General features: G+C 39.7%; 1 protein-coding gene across 3 annotated transcripts in view; it reads right to left on the bottom strand.

Annotated features, from left to right (window-relative positions):
* malrd1 (MAM and LDL receptor class A domain containing 1) overlaps window positions 1-21,252 on the bottom strand; it is a 78,180-nt gene that overhangs the window by 26,296 nt on the left and 30,632 nt on the right. For all 3 annotated transcript variants that reach the window (XM_088072125.1, XM_042510908.2, XM_088072126.1), the window contains 7 exons: window positions 18,939-19,095; window positions 18,692-18,802; window positions 16,330-16,543; window positions 15,988-16,235; window positions 12,960-13,248; window positions 5,203-5,448; window positions 3,658-3,815 (listed from right to left, as the gene is read on the bottom strand). In XM_088072125.1, coding sequence (XP_087928251.1) covers window positions 3,658-3,815; window positions 5,203-5,448; window positions 12,960-13,248; window positions 15,988-16,235; window positions 16,330-16,543; window positions 18,692-18,802; window positions 18,939-19,095 — 1,423 coding nt within the window. The remainder of the gene's footprint in view (window positions 1-3,657; window positions 3,816-5,202; window positions 5,449-12,959; window positions 13,249-15,987; window positions 16,236-16,329; window positions 16,544-18,691; window positions 18,803-18,938; window positions 19,096-21,252) is intronic.

Raw genomic sequence — 21,252 nt, 5'->3', positions numbered from 1 at the left:
ATTTGAACCCATTCCACCATATTCAACTATATAAGTGAGTAAATGGCAGAATATTTAGCTTCATTTTAACTTAACTTAACTTCATTTTTAGGAATTTCTCTCAATCATCAAAGCAGCATGATGATTCTAAATGGATTTGTCAGTAAGGCAAACAAACAGCCTGCCCTCACAAAATACTATGGAAAATATACAACTTCTGAAAAGCAAAGTGGTATATTTTTTGCAGAAAAGGGAAAATATTTCTTTTTTAAAAAAAAGTTAGCATGTATTGCTCAAAAATAGTCGGCCCCGCTGTCGCAAAGACAACTGGATTACTTTCTGTTTTCCTCAGAACCACAAACAACACAGGTCACCCTGCATTTGTTCTCCACAGTTACTTCGTTGTACCACAGTCCGCCATTTAAACTACTGGGGACAGTACCTGCAAAGACTTTACGCTAGGCGTGTTTCTATAAGCCCTCAAATTGTGCATATTGAAAAGACTTGCATTTAAGAGTTCCAACAAACATTTTGACCAAGTCCAAACCTTTGTGGCAGATATCGCTACATGTGTAACAGAAGAGTTACTAAAAAGACAGAGACATAGTTTTGGTTTCAACCTTTCTGTTTTATTTTAAAACAATCAGCAGGAGCAGTCAGAGCTGTTTGTACCTGACACCTCTGTCTGCTCCTGATAATACCATAATGCAAAATCCAAAGCATAAAACTGAAATTATGCCTCTGTCTCTGTTTTTGGGGAGTAACTCTCCTCTCTAAATATCTGGTGCATCTCCCTGTATCACATGCTGCGTTGCATATTAGATGCATACATCAAGATGACATATCATTATCAGGCCGCGTGCAGACACCACACACAGCGGTTTCTGCTGCACCACCCTCCCGGTTCACTCGGAGACCCTGCCATGTCTAGTCCACTCACTGCTGAGGACAGTTATCAGTGTGATGAATGACGCCTCGAGCAGTTCACAGGCTCGGTGATATAAATAGACAGCGCTGTTGAGCCCCTTGTGAGACTTCACAGAGGAAAACACTTGCCAGGTAAATATAATCCCCTCCCTCCCACTCTGTGTCTCTGCCCATTGAAGTCTCCAGCGTCATTACCATAACTGCCTTTGTTCTTCAATCAACCTTTAAAGATGGCTCGCACTGTATCCACACTCTGATGTTTGCAGCATGTGTGTTTGTGGTCATGCTTGTGCAAAAGTGTGTTCATGTTTGTCTTTATGTGGCTGCTTTGACTCCAGGCACCACAGAGGCTATGAAAACGCTATAATGTTGTAAATTATAGCACAAAGCAATAATCTGTAAGTGCTAATGTCTTTGAACCCGGTCACACATGCACTTAACACCATTTATGTGTCATTGGAGACTGTAGGGACATAAAGCTGAGCTGAGATATTGGTTCTCCTTCTCTCTTACACACACACACACAAACACACACGCACACACTACACACAATTAGGGCAATAAGCACACTACACAGTCAATGTCTAAAATCTTACACCCTGACCTTCTGGACACACAGCCTTCTCTCTGTGTCTGTGCATAAGGTATTCAGCCGCCTCATTTTCATTTCAAGAGCTAACCTACCTTAAAAGGCCAGATTTTACATTTTTCATCCATATGCAAACATAGAGGACATGTAAAATAGTGCATTCATCATCTTCTGCCCCTCACAAGAGTCACACAATCAATCTAATAGCAAGTGGGCTCGACTGAAAAACTCCCACGATTTGAATTTCTAAGAGCGGCGTGATCCCATCTGCACCAGACTTTAATATGCAATCAATAGCATGCAGTAGTGGGGTTGGAGAGTATGATCATTTTCATTCAAAGCAGCATCAATAAATATAAGATCATGCACAGGTGCCGGATTAAGTATTTGAGTGGTGAAAAGAACACCACATGGAGATACTTTAAATTTACTGTACAGTCAGAACATTTAATAAATAAGTCTGTCGACAGTCTGTATTTCTTTTGTGGTCAACAGCCCCCACATTAAGACAAGCACTAAAACTTTACTCTTCTCAGTACTGTCAGACCCCATTGGCTCCAATTAAAAACATAAATCTCAAAAAACAGGTCATGATTTCACACTTTCATAGCATTGAGGTTGCGGATCTGAAACATCTCCTGTGTGCCAAGCGTGTAGGAGAACTCAGTGGCCAACGCAAAAAAACATAAAAACGTAAATGGCCCAATTCAGAGCCAGTGTTTGGTTTGTCTGTTAGGGGTTATTGCAGCGGAAGAGGATCAGCTCAATATGTAGATATTAACTGCTCATTTTAAGGAAACGCAAAAACACCAGGGTAGGGAGATGGGGCGGTTTTCTGCAGTCATCGGTGTGAGTTTTGGTTTTTCCTCAGCAGCAGTTTGAGGAGTTTGAGTAGGTGTGTATTTAATTGATCTGTCAATCCAGTCAGAGCTGATCAGATCAGATGACAAGAGAAACAGCTGTAGAGAGGCGAGAAGTGAAAGCAAACTTTTAGAGCCAGCGCAATGGACGGTTAAGTTTCACTTTCACTTTCACTGCATCCGATGTTTTGCTGCTCAGTCAGAGTTCAGAGTATGATCTGCGCTCCAACATTATGGTGTTTAACAAAGGGTATATAGTACACTACTACTACTACTACTACTATAAAAATAAAGTGTGTTGGCTAGTTAATTTAATAAATTAAATAAACTGCTCTTTTTGCAGCAATTGTAGACTTTCTTAATCTGTAAGACAGTTTAGTTTAAAGTTCTGCTGAGCTTTTACCTGCTGAATAAGTTTGATTTTCTCTCCTAAAACAATCACATCATAAGCTCTGTTTCCTCACTTTGCTGCTGCAGCATAAGACGGTACCAGTACCATTTTTTGCAAGAGCGATGAATGAGATGCAAATTTTTCAAGACGGGCTACAACCTCTTGGTGTTTGAAGAAAAAAATAACCCAAATTTACATGATAACTTGCTGACGTGTTTTTGCAAATTGCATAAAACAGCTTCTGCGGCGCAAACAAGGACACACTAACATCAAGCACGTGCTGTGCATACATAAGTAGGTGAGAAAAACCTGCACAATCACACACACTACAGGATGAATCTACTCATGCACGACTCCTGCACCTTGACTTTGAGTTGTACCTGTGCAAAGTTAAATGAAGTTGAGACTACACAGGTTGGAGGCACAGTAAATCACAACAGAATTTCAATGGCAGAAAAGCTGCAAGCAGAAATCTTAATCCCTGAAAGTCAACCATGCATACACAAACTAGATGGCTGAATGCCTAACAAGCAAGAACTGAGCAAGAGCCTTGAGAACTGGCAGGGCTGGTGTGTGCCCAGATGGTGGGGTGGGGCTGCTCTGGGCCGAGGGGTGACTACGACCCCCATGACTCACTTCAGCCCCCCCACAGATCTGAAACCTGGCAGAGAGATTGACAGCTGCACCGAATTACTGACAGCACTTGACTTAGCCTTAAGATGATGTGAATACTGTCTACATTTATATCATTTAATGTAAACAGGCTTTATATTTGACTGAGTGTAATCATGGTAACCACACTTGATAAAAAGCGATGGATTTGGAGGGTTCGTCTTATAAACTATCACAAACTGGCATAATTGTCTTGATTGTGTGCAAACAGTCAAAACACACTCCTGCAGATGGTTTACCTTGATCAGCAGGCGGATTGTTCCCGAGGCCTTGTGGGAAATGTAGTACCAGAAGGAGAGCTTGCAGATGGCGCTCGACTCTTTCCAAAAAGAGCTTCTGATATGTGCCTTATCACCTTTGAGTCCCACTGGAGTAGCTTCCAGGAAGACGAAATGACCTAACGAGAGAAGAAAGAAGAGACGTGATGGAGGAGAAGGGCAGCGACAAGGGAGACAAAGCAGAGAGGAATTGATGACTATCTCTGTATGAGCAGCTCCTGCAGCCAGTGACAAATTACAGCAAGGTCAGGAGCGGTGTGGCTGGGGAGTGAGGGCGAGGGCTCGCAGAGTAATCTCTGACACATCTCTTAATATCTCACTGCCTTTCTACACCCTGAGACCACTCTCAAGTTTCTCATGCAAGTCAAGCTCATAAAGAAAGGAGAAAATGTGGGAAGATGGCTGAATACAAGAGCAAAGGTAGTGCATCCTTCATGTTAGATTTAAGACGTTTTTTAATGCCACTCAGAATGAAGTTTAAGGTTAATTTTAGAATAATTAAAATTGAAGAAGGGCAATTTTATTTTGCTCAAATGTTCACTGTAACATAAAAAAACATGACCAGTGAAAAAGTTCAATTATCTTCAATAATTCATGAATCTGAACATATTATATTATCATAAAAGTATCTATTTGGTTTACCAGCAGAAGAAGAAAATATCTGCTTTCGTGGTATTTTTTTCTTTCCAATTTTGTGTTTTTCACTCTGCTTCCATTGCTTGGATTCCCATCAAGGTGAGTTGAAGAAAAGGAATTTATTAAATACTTAATACAAAAAATAGAATAGAACAGATTTTACAATGCAATATCAAAAAAAGATGAATAAAATCCTCCATTCAATGTCTTTGCATTTGTAATACTTTCTAAGGATCTGTGGGGACCCTGGATGGCCCAACTTATTCATCTCTCCCAAGCGTAAAAACGTTTTTAGGGGGTTTTTTTTCCTAATTTTTTGGCATTTCAACTCAGATTACATTTGATGCACAAATTGAAAATGCACATAAAAGCAGGTAAATGGAAACCCATCTGCTGACACCAACTGTGTCAGAATTGTTGCTTTAACTTAAAGATGCTCAAAAAACTTCTGTAAGTTGTGTGTGCAAATGCACATATGTGTTTATTAATTCATGTGTATCTCTGTTTACCATGCACACTGTATAATGGGAATACAGCCCTGCATCAATCACCTAAAGACTCAGCTGCTGTACATTCACATACCGGGGAAGGAGCTCATTGATTTTGTCATGAATAAAACATTGTGGAAAGCGACCGCAGCATTTTGGGTTGAACAGGTGGAAATTTGAAAGTCAGCTCAGTTTCGTGCACTCCAATTATACGAAACCACCCAGAAGTGAAGGTGCACTTGTTCAATTATACAATGGTAATTCAAAGAGGAGGCTAGAACAGTAAGATACTTAATTTTAATGAGAAACTTAAAGTGAACAAAACTCAAAACTTTGAATGAACCATGCATAAAATACATGAAAGAAAATCGTGAACACATACCACTTTCATCCATCACTGTGTGATCGTATGGAGGCCGTATGCTATTCACAGACCCGGTGCCCAATGTCCAATCAAAATTATCGGCCAGGGAGCTCTTCCAGCCACAGCGCCCGTTCTCGAAGGAGCAGGAAGTCCCACAATCCTTTTCATCAGTGCTGTCGCCACAGTCATCTGTGAAGTCACAGCTCTGCCCCGGAGTGAAACACTGACCATTTTCACAAGGCAGGAAACCTGACGGACAGGAGCCTGGAAATAAATAACACACACACAAAACAGCAGTCAGACTTGTGTTTGTCTCCTGGTCTGTAGCTCTGCCTGTTCTTATATTTAACCTCCTGAGGCCCCGGCTTTTGTTTGGTGTACATTTTGAATTTCTCCTAGTTATTTAAAATAAGTGGGACATGATAAGTATGAAAATCTAAGTGCTGTCTTTGAACAGTGAGTTGTTTTTGAAAGAAATGATGTCCTCATATAAAGACTTAAGGTTTAATTTTAATAGTCATAAGTGTGTGATAAAGTATAAAACTTAAATTTCAGTAACTGCAAATTTTTGTTCAAAAACACAAATGAAAAATTTGTTCAATGTTTTGTAACTCTGTAGATTAGGGTTCAATGTTCAAGGGTAAAACTACTCAAAATGTTTCGTTTCAATGTCTGAACACGGCTGTGTAAATTGTAAACGATGCAATAAATGTAAAAGCCTTTTGATTTGTTGTTTTGTAACTCTGGATGACTTTGTCCTGCTCCATACTTAAATCTAGGAATGTTACTTTCGTCTCTCCTAACAATCTGTTACCTGACTGGCCTGTGTGAAATGCTACAATAATAAAGTCCCAATGTCCTTAAAAAAGTACCTCCGAATTAAGTGTTTTAATTTGTCACTATTGCTAAAATTGGGCAAATCTGCACAGTTTATCAAACAAACTTCGCTGAGGATATATCAAATTTTCAACCACAATATTTGATCAGGTTTTGTACTTTGTCCACTTCTGTGTTGAGATCGGCTGTACACTGACTTAGCAGAGGCTGCCACCTTGTTTTTACATAGATTCATGTACTGTAAGTTAAGCAGAATGAAGTATAAGATGCAGCAAATCTAAAATGTAATATCCTCATGAGGACGCAGGGTTGCAGGAGGGTAAAGCAAGCGCTGGTTGGTGCTTTCCCTGTTACGAGTCTTTATGCTAAGCTAAACTAAACATACGGTGGCTGCAACTTCATTTTTAGTGGTATTAATCTTCTCATCCAAGTCTTGCCAAGCACAGTTCCCAAAATGTAAAGCTATTCGTTTAAGAATTGGAGTGCAAGAAAACAACTTTTTTTCCCCCCTATCTACTGGGTGCTTCACTAGATTTAACAGCACCACAGGAGTATAGTATTAACTTCAGGGCATAAGAAGTCAACTCGAGTGTTGAGACCATCTGCATGCAGCATCAGGGTCTCTTTAAGGAGCTTAAGAACACAGGGAGGCATGGGGCTATAAACTCAAATCAGTGTATCATGGGGTAACAGTGCTGCAGGAGACTGTAATCTGCCTCTTTTGGTGCCAGGCATTCCAGCGGGGTCACTGCTTGGGTTTTGAAAGGGAGATGAGGCGTGATGAAGAGGGGTGGTCCCTGTAAGTAAAGAGGAGAAAGGGGTATAAGTCCCCTCCTAATCCTTTGTTCCTCTTCACATGCATAAGACCAGAAGCAATGTGTCCCAACAAAGGCGCACAGGAAGCCACGGCGCCCCGCTGTGATGCGGGGCTGCCTCACCACCTGATGTGGAGCTTATTGAAGCTGCAGGTGGTCTAATTTTAAAGTTAATGGTTGAAACTAAAAATATGCCACTTTTCCCAGAGCAGCCTGAAGTTCTCCACCTGTTACTCTCTGAATGTACTCATTAGCCCTGATTACATCCAGTGCATATCTTGTTACATGGTTATTGCATTGCTGTGTGCAATGTGAGCTTCACACCAGGGACCCGCTGTCCACATTGACAGTGAGTCCGTCAGTCACCCTGAGTGGCATACTGCCCCCTGGTGCAAAGATGTTGCCCCAGATCAACTTTTTAATGATATCTCATGTGTTTTAGTTCCATTTAATTTATATATTTTATCTAGCTACCTTTTCTTTACTTTTAATAAGTTATAAATGAAACTGTATCTTCATCATTATCCGGTTCCCTCCTTTTCTTTGTCCTGGTGCATTAAAAAACAGTCCAAATAATGTGCCTAGTCTAATTTACAGCTGTCGAAATGAATTTATTTTTTTTATCATTTATCTGTTGTAAAAATGTAACAATGACTGATTTTTTTACACAGTTACAGAGGTGTTAATTTTTGAACATTGAATAAATTGTGGTGAAGTTGTGTTGGACTGCATTATATCTGGAGGTGTTTTTAATATTTTGCCTGCCTCATTTATATGAATAGAAGGCAAAAAAACACCCCCGAATTTATTGCAGTCCAGTACAACACCATCTTTATCCATGACCTCAGTCGTAAACATATGATTTATCTTCAAGGAGAACAGAGAACCCCAGGAATGAGATCTAAAACCAGAAAATATTTAGCATTTCAGCACTTCCAGTTCTCTCATCTCAAAGCCAACTGGTTTTTTGACAAGGATTTTGGTGAGAAGCCTGAAATAAGGTCTATGGTTTATACAAGCTTATGAGACTTTCACATTTTGTTCTACAGCATAAAATATGTCAGTACATACCCTGCTCGCAAACTTTAAAGCTTCAGTGTGTCTTAAAAAAGCAGCTGCAAACAAGGGGCTAAATGAGACAACAGAAAGTCATCACAGTGACTTCTTTTAATTGACTTCTCAAAACCCATTTTTATAGACTTGCTTTTATATGTCATCTTTTTTATTTATTTTGTCTTTTATGTTTTATCTATTTTATTTCCTTTTATTTGTTGTTTTATTGCTTTCATTGTTTTTGTTGTTGTTTTTGGTCTATTTCTTTGTATTATGTTTAATGACTTAAATGTCCTGCATCTTGCATTATTTGTCCTCTATCTACCCCTGTTTCTTCTCGCTTGTGTTCAATAGGACTGTTTGGCTTTCTGTTGTTGTACTGCTGTCTATGTAGCCCATTTGCGCTTTGCTTAGTTTGTCAGAGCACTTTGCAAATTCTGTTTTTAAAGGTGCCATATAAATAAAGTTATTATTATTATTATTATTATGCTGAGCCGAATTGAACATGACTGTACAGGCTAAAGCGGTGGCAAAGTGACTATAGTGTAGTTCGTTTATAATCCTAACAATAGATTTTCTTCCCTCTGGCGATTACATTTAGGCTTCAAAAATCTGAAAAGTGGTCTTTATTTGTAAAAATTGCTGAAATGTCATAAATGTTTGTTTACCACAGAGCTTATTTTCTGCAATGATCCAAAATCAAATGAAAAAATACAACAGACCAGACAACGTTAGCTTCCGGGTTGGCCTACAGAAAACGCGATCTATTACTTTTGACCATGAAATTACAATCAGGTCATTATTGAGTCCAAGTGGACGTTTGTGCAAATTCTGAGGAAGATGCTCCAAGGTGTACTTGTGATATCATGTTCACAAGAGTAAGACAGATTCGTAGTTACAGTGCCCTTTGCATTTGACCTATGACAACCTAAGTCTAGTCATTTCATTGAGTCAAAGTGGCACTTTGTGCCAAAATGTCCTTCCCTTTAGGTGTTCTTGAAATATTGCAGTCAGGAAAATCTGATGTAGGTCATAGTGATCTTGGTCTTTTAACCTTTGACCACAACAATCTTGTTAGATGTTCTTGAGTTCAAGTGGACGTTGGGCCAAATTTGAAGAAATAAGGAGTTCTTGAGATATCACATTTACAAGTAAAGGACAAATGTACAAACAATATGAAAACATAATGCCTCGGGCCACGGCTATCACCAGTGTAGAGGCATAGAAACCGAACACTATGAGCTCTGAAGGGTTAGATTTATGGCAGGGCTGTTGCTTTGGACTGAGTTGGATTGTGCAGTTGTACCTAATAAAGTGGCCACTGAGTGTAGGTGAGAGTACAGTAAATGTTCCTTCCAGCTTTCTTCAGATGTGAAAGGACATTTACAGAAAGAGCCACATTCAAAAGGAGGAGAAGAGTTTTCTGCTCTGTTTCCATTTTTGCCTAGTTTATAAACTGCGACGGGTAGAAAATAGCAAGCTTTTAAATTGGAATTCTCTGTGATTTTTTCACATGCGGTAAAATGTTTGCTGCTGATGATCTTATTTTTCCATTTAGTTTGCACACATTAGGTTCAAATTGTTGGCAAGCACTCTACAATGTCTTGTTAAAGCCAAGATAAAGCTCCCAGCCATATAAAAACACATGATGAGGGTGCATGCAGTGCCTCCCCACTCCATCATATAATGTGATAGTATTATAGAATGAAGCGGTGGCTGGAAAAGGCCCCAGAGGCGCTTCAGTATGTAATTACAGTTCCTGCTGTTTTTGGTCTCATCAGTATTACTGCACGTTCTCTGCAGCCTGCAGCAGCTGAGGAGAGCAGAGTCCTCTCCCGCCCGGCTCCCTTAATGGTGGGATGAACTTCATTTCACTGTCAGGGCAGCGGTGTTACTCCCTGTCTTAACCTTCAAGAAATACCTCGTACTCCTCTACTCTCACACAGACTCACATCCATTTCTATTTCCATCCCGCTTTATTTGCTCTGAAATTACTTGTTCTGGAAATGATGCTGTCATGTTTTGAAAAAGGGGGGAAAAAAACACCTCATCTGCCCTTTCTCCTTCACAATATTTTTCTTTTCTGGTATTTCTGAACCTCGTAATTCTACATGCTGTTTTCCTTATGACAGATACTTAGAGCTCCTTTGCTTCAGCTAGTATATGTACGTGTATATAAAAGCTTTGTGCTGTTGAAACACTTTTAGTCAGTCTGGATGGGATTCTAGCTCAATTCAAAAGATATAATGTCTAACGAGTAACGAAACTAGTAATGTAACTTACACTTTGATGGTAACTAATAACACTTTCTGCTGAGTAACTTGCCTAACACTGTCGACTATGTTTAAGTTTGAGTAGAAATCTTGGATGCTGATATCTCAACCGGGACAAAGAAAGTCGAAACTATCTGTAGGGCTAAAATACCAAGAGACACATCTAAGAACATTTTTCTTGGTAATAAGACTTTTTGTTTTCGGAGCCAACAGAGTCGACATGCTGTTCAAGACATAAACATCATTCGAGCATTCTTCAGCACCTCCTGAGTTTCGGTATAGGCATCAAGCAGAGCAGCAGAGAAAGATGACAAACTGTTAGCGATATGCTAAATGTTAAAAACAGCATTAAGCATGAAAACATCATTAGCATCTCAGTGAGGTCGCACTACTTCAGAGCTCTCTACCGCTATCTATTAATACTTTAACCCTGTGGGGGTCTAACTGTTCACTGTAAGCACTTATACTGACAAATGCAGTGAGACAGCGAGACAGGGAAACAAGTAAGAGAAAGAGACAGCTGTGAGGAAAATCCTACACATCACACTTCTGCTGATGGACAGAAGCTGTCTCCAGCTCATCTCAAAAAGACAAGTTGGAGGGGCCACACAGCGTCACAGTTTCATCCCTTTCTGAGCACAGACGCTCTCTCCTCTTCCCAACATCCAATACAAGAGAAAGGCAATAAATTTAATAGGCCAATTATAGCCACGGTAACAATAGCAATAAATCAGCTCTTGTTGTTTTCTCTCGTCTCTTAAAGGGTGTCCACATAAAGAGGGAGAAAGGGATGCAGAGGAACTTCTAATACATGGATACACAGAAGGGGTTTGCTTTTGTCAGTGCTGAGACGGACAGAGACAAACAGTGTGGGACCTCAGGGCGCCTAGCAAATGTTTCAAAAAGTTTCCGAGTATTTCCGACAGCAGTGAACAGAAAATGTTCAGAATTTTTGCTTCATGTGAAATTAAAACTGCATCTTTATTGCATATTTAATTCCACATTTATCGTGGTACAAACAGCATGCTAATAAACGGCTGAACAAAGAATGTGATTTGTATATTTTTTATATATAATCAGCGCACTGCCCCTGTGTGAAATTTAGGTTTTTCAAAGGTTTGACACCCTAATATTCATATGATGTTGCTCCGTGTTCACTCAGAAACAACTGACAGATGTGATCAATGTCCTTAATTTCTAGGAGATCTGACACACGTGTCGGTCATACCCTATGGACAAACCAAATGTAATTTTGATGTCCTTATAAATATTGCATCAATTTCTGAAACTGCTAATTTTCTCCCGCCAAATGAAGATGAGGTTCTCATATCTTTGCCAATAATTCTCTTATTGCTCATATGAGCACACTATCACAGTGAAAGTCATCAAACAGGCAATTATCTACATTTTCGTAATGTAATAACTTTCCTACATCAGAAAAATAATCTAATTTGGCACTCGGGGCTTCACAGCCACATTTTATCACACTGTCAGTTATTTTTTAAACATGTAAAATCTTCTCATATAGGAAAACAGCCCTAAAGGGACACAGTTACTTACTAAACAAAAGAAAAAGACGGCCATCCCAGCACTCTCCTTGTCACAGTGGAATTAAAAAGCTGTAATTGACTGGCCAGTTCCTTCAGGAACAATAATAAAAACCAATATGTTCCAGCTACACACTGGCCTTTAACATGGCTCTGGTCCTTGGCAGAAATATATTGGCTTGTTATTGTTGCCCCACTACTAACAGGCCAAGCTGTTTACTGTAATTCTTCAGTGCCTTGTTGAACCACAGTCTTTGTCTACTGAATTTAACTGCTACTATGAAATTTTGTACTTGAGTTTATGTTGCGTTGAAGTTGTCAAAGATCACCATTGTTGTCAAGTGACAGTGAAAACTACTGGGGCTCATGGGGTTTCACAGACTGGCAAAAATCAACACTTTCTGATCCAGCTCTAACAAGAAATTTTACAAAATCTCCCCTCAAAAAATGCATAAGGAACACATGACATAGATCTACAGCCATTTCAGTGACTCTGTGAGACCTGGATGCTTCGAGCTACATAAAATCACAACGATATTGCTAACAAAGTCATTTTTCGGGTGCCATGCCGTAGTTCTGACGTCCTATTAGTCCCAAAAATGTCCCATTGGAACCAAAAGCCCATTTCTCTGACAGCCTGTTATCCCACAAACAATCACCCATTTCTCAAAAGTCCAGCGACTTTCAAGCTACCAAATGAGGGTGTTTTAAGCCAAAACATGATTGTTTCCTAAATCTAAGCGAGTGGTTCTTGTGCTCAAACCTAACCACACATTCACTGCAGCGTAACATATTTGTGGTTTAGAAAAATGTATAATACAAAAAACACGAATGGTTTAACCAAATTTAACGACATCTATCTAATAGCTATGAACATTTCACTTAAAATGTAAAATGTTATCGTCTTGCTGACGTCAAAGGAAAAGACCTCAGGGTCATTGCTGATTGGGGATCATAAATTTCTGATCAAAATTTCATAGCAAGCTGCTTAAAACTGCTAAAGGTATTTCAGTCCAAAATAAAGCAAAATATTGGACTGACCAACCATAAAGTGATACTGTGTCCCCTAGAATGGAATAAACATTTTGAAAGGTGATTTAATGAAACAATAGGATAAAAGCAAATCAAATTTAGACAAATGTGATAGATGTAAGGCCTGTTAATAATACTAAAGAGCTTTGTCCCTGAAAATAACACAGTCGAAACAGGAAAAAAAGCTTATAAAATACGGATGACAGGGTAGTGTCTACCTGCAGGGGGCGGAGGAGTGTTGCCCTCCTCTTTAGCTGAGGAGGCGAGCAGGCACCCTGGAGAGAAAGTGATGTCATCCAGGCAGATGTCACCCTTTGGACTTCGGCCCACCTTTCCCTCAAACATGACCTGAAAGTCTCTGTCGTGGCTCAGCTGGATCTCCCTCATCTGCCAGTAGTTGCCCTGATCTCCTGTCAGGTTAAGGAAGAGATGAAGATGCCCTTCGCTTTTCCTGAACACGCTGAGCGTCCCGATGCCGTCTCCAGACATGTGGAAATAAAAACGCATCTGGATGAAAGACGGAAAATAAGAAATGTGTCAAAATAAGGTAGTGAGGTACAAAGCGTGCAGGTGTTAATGATACTTTACAAGAAAGTACACAAATATAACATGAGAACTGGATTTGTAGCTACATATTTTAAGAAAAATCCAATCAATAATATAAGTGACAAGCATTTGAAATGTTCTTTAGCACTTTGACATCACTTTCTTCTCCATTATCTTTTTCACTTTCCTTTCTTAATAATAACTATTACTTGTCATAGTAGAATATGGAAGAAAACCTACAGTATGAGCATACAAAGGTAATTGAGTATTAATCTTGTCTCTAAATCAATGCACTTTGTCCTTCCAGTCCTTGTCTTTATTAAAGCTTGGAGAGAAATTGTGACTCCATCTCACAGCACTGAGGTGGCGATATGTTTTATAGGTTTTCTCCACAAATGGAGGCGTGTTCATGAGCTACAGCAGCACAGCTACACCCTCCATCTCAGGAGAGAGATTGCCCCGTCCTTCTCTGCTTCTCACTTCCTCCGCTGCACAGCCCTCCCTTCAGTTTAATTGGCGCCTTTTTGCTGACTGCGTGATTGATTGACAGGTCAGGAGTGGAATAAGACAGACACGATGCTCGGAGCAAACCAAGCAGTCAATCAAGACATCGCTTCTAGTAGAGCATCAGGCTGACAGCTGGGAGGACACACACACACACACACACACACACACACACACACACACACACACTACCAAGTGCACAAGCACATACCCTCAGTTTGTAATAGCTTGTTTGGCTGCAATGCATTTTCAACTGCAAGCTTAAAGGAATAGTATTACATCTTGAGAAATACACTTATTTGCTGTCTTACTGAAAGTTAGATGAGAAGATCGATATTTTCTTATATCTGTCTTCTAAATATGAGGCTACAGCCCAGAGCTGGTTAGCTTAGCTCAAAGATCACAGGTGGAAACATTAACATATATATTGCTTGTTTAAAGGTCCAGCATATAAGCCGCCCTCGAACCTTAACTTGTTTTTACACTCCAGTTTTTGTCTGGATGAAACAAACAAGATACAACATATCAAAGATTGGGTCCATTTTTTATGTTTTTAAGGTTTTCGTGTCATTCTGTAGCTTTCCAATAATGTCCATTTTGTATTAAAATCTAAACATTTAAATTTTGGTCTAAGTTCGTATGTGTTAGCATCAAAATGCTATTTTCTTTCTTGTAAAACAATTCCCCCATGACCTGACGTACGTTTCTGCATGATGACACTGCAACATATAAACTCCTGAACCCGCCTAATGTGCATTTTGACTGAGCCAAAGCCTTCCTTAAGAATTGTGTTGGATCGATCCTGCAAATTAGCTATATCTCTCTAACCCCCGAGCTGGAGGCTAAGCAATAGACTGCATCAGACAACACATTACTTCCAAAAGTATTTATAGTGGATAGTTTTGGGTGAGTAAATGTCTGCGTATCACTGTCTTTTATATTTTCTTTCATATTTTGCATTTTATTATTGTCTTTTTTTAAAATATATTTTCAACTCTGAACACGTTGCTTTAGCTACTTTTCTCTACCTACTAGATCCGCTCCCAGATATTTGGATCGTGGTTAAAAACTCAGAGAAGCTGTCACATCACATTGTAGTTTCATCCAACTCCAGGCATGTTTGACACGTTTCAATGTTAATGTTTGTCATTAGTTGACTCTGCTCCTCCAGCCTGAAGTTGGCGATTTTTGAATCACACCTGATGATTTTTTTTTTAAACTACTATCCATAATGTCTTCCTGTTTTTGGGACTTAAAGTGCTAAAGTGGGTCTTGTTTTTTCCCAATCTGATCAATTGGAACAGCGTAAACAGCACAAATTACAGGCATTTGGTTGGTAATCTTCTCCTCTAGCGCTCTCTCTCCATCTGGACAGCGCCCAGCGGTATGATGTTACATGCAAAGAAGCTTTTGAGGCGGCGGTGGACCAGCAACTCTGTGTTCTGTGAAGTAAAATTACTGTTTTTGTCAGTGAAGTCTTTTGGGCTTTGAAGAGATTAATGTCACTACCTCAGCTCCCTGTCAGAAAGGGAAGCCTTTTAGTAAGCTTTAGAACTGCTTTTTTTCAGTTGGTCAACTTTACGTTTTATTTTCCGACTGAAAAAAAAAATTGCATCTATAAGGTTTGCAGCGGATCATAACAGTCTTCCTGCTGCCTCATTTGTCATTTGAGCAAGACATATCCACATATATGAATAGATAATATAACATAAATTAAACTTGCATGCAGTACCTTCAGCATGCAGTAAAAATATTCAACCAAGGACAAATGGAATTGTACTTTTTCATCCCTCTAAACGTAACAAACTGCAGGAAGCTTTTAGATTAGATTCACAGAAATTTAGCATTCATGGCAGGGAAGCCACAGGATTTCTATTATTTTATTACACTTTTTAAGTGTGTCTTTAACTTATTTCATCCATTCTGATTTTTATGAGTCTTTCCATTTCACTTTTACTGCTGTAACCAGTATGTGTTTATTTTCAGCCATATATTCTGTGTAGAACTTTAATTCTCAAGGGAGCATCAATGCATAAATAAATCATAATATATTGATCTTGCTCGTCAAGTGGTTAAATATAAGTTAAAGGCATCATACTGCTGTTTGAAGAATGAGACAGAAATATTCTTTAATATTTAGTGTAGCCAATCACTGCTCCCTGACTGCAGCCTTCTGCACTTTGACCTCAATCTCACCTTGCACTGTGAGCTCCTGTGGCTCAGGACGGGTCCTGATATGCAGGCGGCGTCCCCGGCTGCCTGAGGGAAGGAGGTCTCCAGGTAGAGGTAGTGCCCTGAGGGGTCTCTCAGGGTGTGGTCATTTGATGGCCCAGTGCCAACTGTAGGAGTGCTGCCCGCTTTTATCAGCCAATCAAAGTCATCCTGTCGGCACTGACGCCAGGAACAGAGGTCAAACTCGAAACTGCAGCGCCCGCTGAAGCCCTCTGAAAGACAGAAATAAAGGAAGAAATCAATCCAGTTACATGAGAATTAATCTTTGGCCTGGTGTCATCAGTCAGACATGAGAGGAGGCCTCACTGCAGATGTAGGGGTCCTCGTCAGAGTTGTCCCCGCAGTGGTTGATGAAGTCACACAGGTTGTCCTGAGGGATGCAGTGGCCGTTAGCGCAGGCGTACTGCTCAGGTGTACACGGCTGGTCTAAAGGAAGTGGAGGTGCGCAGTCTAGGAAGCTGACGTCATCTATCACCAAATCGCCCATGTAGCTGATCCCGCGCTTTGCCCTGAACACCACCTGACAAAGTACAACAAACCTAGGATTATTCCTCAGTCCTGTCCATCGCATATGCACATAATCACATTTTTAGGCACCAGGGTTTATAGTTTAAGGGACAGTTCTCAAAAACAGTTTTTTTTCTCCTATCTGTAGTGCTATTTATTAGTAAATATTGTTTTAGTGTGAGTTGCCGAGTGATGGAGATATTGTCCGTAGAGATGTCTGCCTTTTCACCAATATAATGGAACTAGATAGCACTCAGCTTGTGGTGCTCAAAGCACCAAAGTTTGAAAAACTCAGCAACTAACACTGAAACAAATGTACATTGGATTTTGGAGTAAATTGTCCCTTTAAGATCATCAGACAAGGCATTAAAACAAAGGAGGTGATAGCTGCTCTTCTAACAGGTTGATGTTATTCTGCAGTCAGCTGATGAAGGTCTCAGAGAAAAGAGGAAAAGGGCACTTGGAAAAGAGTCTAATTGCTTCTCGGTGTGAAAAGGCCATTTGGCTGCAGATTGTACAGTCAGCGCAGATCTTACTCTGTCTGCTCTGACAAAGGTTAATGTGCAGCAGTGACAATGTGCAAAGGCCGTTGTATTTGGTCAAAGAGATGGCCACTACCGTGCAATGACACAGGACCTCTGTCGGTGTGGTCACACTGACCTGGAATAACCTGAGCAGGCAGACACCATAAAGGGATTGCAGTTTTGATTACTGTCACATTCAGAAGTTAAGAGTCATTAGCCTGAATTAGACTCAATCAATTCATTGATCATCAAGTCTGCATGTCCAATTTAGCCTGCCGCAACTGAAACCAGGCCCATTACACTGATCACCTATGAGGCTGTCCTTCAAAGTGAATGTCAATATTCTCAATCACAGGCCCATTACTGTTAAAGTGATGATGACACTAAAATATACATCATGTTAAGAGGGCTCGACTCTGTAAACCTATTGTATCATAAGTATCCCGAACTTAATCTTACAGAATTGCAACCTTTTATTGCAGCTTAATTTATCACTTTATTATGTACTGTAATACTGCCAGGCCAGCACATGTCCCACTCATCAAGAAATTTTTGAGTGATTAGCTTTGCTAAAAGTTGTGGCTCATCAGCTCCTCTCTTCAAAAATACAAATTTAACTTGTAATATGAATACATACCAGACTTGTGTATTCATGTATATTTATGTACACCCGACTCATGACTTCCTGAGTGCTTTCCAGAATTTTGTCCCTCATTTTCCAAAGATACTCAAAGGGCTTTTATCTTTGGTATGTCAGACTTCCCTTAATCAATATTAACCAAAACACAGAGGACCATCACTGTGGTGCAACCCACTAAATCCAAATCTACATAATCTTTTTTCCTAAATCATCTGAAAAGGACTCTAATTAGCAAATATTTATGACATTTTTGGGATTTTATCGTAATGCATTTTAACTTGTAATCAGAAACTTCTTTGTCAATTGTACAGTTGTATCAATTTTGCATTATATCTTAGTTTTGAAACTTTGATTAATTATGCAATATTTTTTTCCTTTCTTTTTCCTTTTTAAATTTAAAAGGCAGCCGTTGCTTCCTTGATAGTTAAGCAAATCATCTATATCTACAACTTTTCAGTTCTTAAGATCTTTAATAGGATCACACTGGATAATGTATATTGTGGACTTATTTAAAGATGAATATTCAGTAAGGAGAAAGAGACGTGGCAGTGCACACAAGATAGATAATAGGATTTGGGAGGAAGATTATCGTCCCTTCCTCCAATATTTGTATCATTGTATCTGTACAGTCTGTGTTGATGTCAATTATTGTCTGTGAAGATCAGATAAATTAATTCAATAGATATATTTCTGGTGATAACACTGCCAATATGAGCAATACTTTTACTACTATACTAATACTACTTCGTTTTCCTGATAATCTTGGAAGTCACTGAAAATAGTCTTTATTTTTTTTGCTTCTCCGTATTGAAAAAAAGGATATTAACTCAAGAAACATAAGTGAAAGTCTTTGTTTAGAACTAACATCACCCAATGGAGGACCAAAAAACATTTGATGTGGCATTACTGAGTACAAAAATATAAACTATTTAACTGCTTTGGATATGGATATTTAACACATTTTAAAGTATCTTAAATAACAAAGTATTTTACAGACCTGGATGTTGGTTGACAACCCCAAAAACACTTCTCCTCGTCGCCATTTGTTGCCTTGGTTACCAGTCTGAGACCAAACCTCATGTGTGGCGTTTCCATACTTTAACAGCACCTGCAAATATAGACGGAAATGATATATTATATGATATGACATATAATATGATATATTATATATTATATGATATATCTTATGATATGACATGATGTTTTATTCTCCCTGTCGAATACAGCATTTTTACTCCTCTTACTTGCAGTGATCCCACTGTGAATCCACTCATGTGGTACCAGAAGATCAGGGTGCACTGTGGCCCAGTGGAGGAGATGACAGGTGTCTGGAGGACAGTGGTCTGACCGTAGCCTCCGTTTGAACTGTCTGCACACATGTACCAACCCTCTGGACTTCCACTATCAGAGGAAAGACAGGAAGGACAGAAAAACATCTGAATTATGTCCCCAAGTTGTGAGTCCAGCAGTGAATCTTAGCATGAACTGAGAAGTTTGTGTCATCAATGGGTTTTGTTTTACACCTCAGTGAAATTCTATAATATATATATTTTTAATCTCTTTTTATTGAGTTATACTAAGATCTATACAAACAATGCAGTCACTCTCATCGAGATTAAAGGAAATCATTTTCCACCTGGACTCTGTTTCCCATGTTTTATTGTCTAAGTGACTAATGGAGACAACAGTTTTTTAAAATTGGTCTATTATTGGGGGAGCCGCAGCAGCAAAACAAGCTGCAAAGTAATTCCTAAGGGCAAAGTGCTTGTTTTTACCACTGACTGGCCTAGATTTTTTGTATTTGACAACATTACGGAAATTACCCAACAAAGAAACGCAATGTTTAGCTTCACATTTCACTGGTCCGTTTGTTAGTGTGACCAAGTCTAACTTCAAGAGACGTCTTGTTCCAAAATGTAGCAAGAGTTGACTTGATGCGGAAAAATAACGGTGGAAACACTATTGAGAGTTGGAGAGAGCAGTGCTGGGAAGACACTGTTGTGATGGAGTACACAAAATGTATCTTAGTGTTATCTAAAAAAATCTTCAATCAGAGGGCTGAATATTGAGCTGATTTTGACAATTTGGAAAAGCTGGTTTCAGAATGAGACTTCTCCTTGATCAAGTCTTGGTTACACATAATAACAAACAGGCATTTCATATTCTGTAGGGTCTTTTACGTGATGTTGTCAAACATTTGCAATACCAATCAGTGGCGAAAACAGGCTCTTTACTTGATGCAAATTGATGGTGCGCAATTGACTATAGGAGTCATATTGTACCCTGTTTCACCGCTGCAGATAAACCAACTTCAGAATTTGTTGTTTTCATTGGCCACTTAAGACACACAAAAAACATGGAAAATGGGGCCCTAGTTGAACAAATATCAAAGTTCTGCTTTATAGTCAAATCTATCCAAGCCTTCTGTGACACATAGTTATAGTAGGAGGTAATAAGATTAATAGATAATAGATTTTGTTTAAAAAGCAAATAAGGACCAAAAAGTAGCTAATGAGGAGATATAAAAATAGAAATGTCACAGTCATGGCGTAAAGAGCAAGTTTTGAAAACCCATGTGCAGACTCAGAGGTTTTGAACTAGAACAAAGGGTAATTTATTGAGAGACTGATCTAATTTAATTTGGGCAGCCAGTGTCTGGGGCAGGGAATGGAGCAGGGGGGGCTGAGCTGGGCAAGGCTGGGTGACCTGGCAGAGGGGTTCAGGGGAGAGCTGAGACGACCCACAGTGAGTTCATGCAGAGCAGGAGTGGGAAACAGAGGCAGGAGACCGAGGCTGAAACGAGACTGACTGAAGCAGAGTCTACGATCGGGCAGCGTGCTGGACTTGAAGTACTTGAGGCAGAGAGGATTAAAGAAGGATTGCAGCTGCAGCCTGACACCTGCACACCTGATCCCACTCCTGTAATCAGAGGCAAAGACAGAGAGAGCAGGAAGGGGAGAGAGGAGGCAGAATCATGCCGTGACACACAGCCTTGTGTGTGTGTGTGTGTGTGTGTGTGTGTGTGTGTGTGCGTGTGTGTGTTGGCATGGTGCTCCTCTGCTCTCTCCTGATTCCTGATTACCTCTGATTATCCAGACATGCCTCGCATCAAGCTCATGAGATCCAGTATACCTACCCCAGTCATTAGTCCACTCATTGCTGCATCTTTGAGTCACCTACAGGGGCAGTTACTCGTTGACGGCCGCTCCTTGTATTCCAGTTTTTGTGTATATTCTCCTCAAGTGTTTTTTGTCCTGCCATATCCTGTTATTTTCTGCTCCGAAATAGATCTCTAACATGAGAGGTATCATTTGCTCATGGCAGCGTGCCCAAACACAGGATCCATAGCTTAAATGAAATGTCCACCTGGAGTATTTTTTGCAGAACTTGAAGAACCTCCTGCCAGAAAGGAATTAATAATGGGCAAGACCAGAATATATAATAACAATTTATCATGGAGAGCCCACACGTTCTCTTCTGCAGTTGGAAGATTTGTTATAATGACTCTTTTGAACTCAAGTAATGGAAACCCTAATGAGGTTTTTCCAACAAAGCTCT

This window comes from Plectropomus leopardus, chromosome 21 (assembly GCF_026936395.1).
Source record: "Plectropomus leopardus strain MGB_pleo_1.0 chromosome 21, ASM2693639v1, whole genome shotgun sequence".
NCBI lineage: Eukaryota > Metazoa > Chordata > Actinopteri > Perciformes > Serranidae > Plectropomus > Plectropomus leopardus.
The sequence above is the reverse complement of the archived record's forward strand: the minus strand, read 5'-3'. Positions and strand labels throughout refer to the sequence as shown.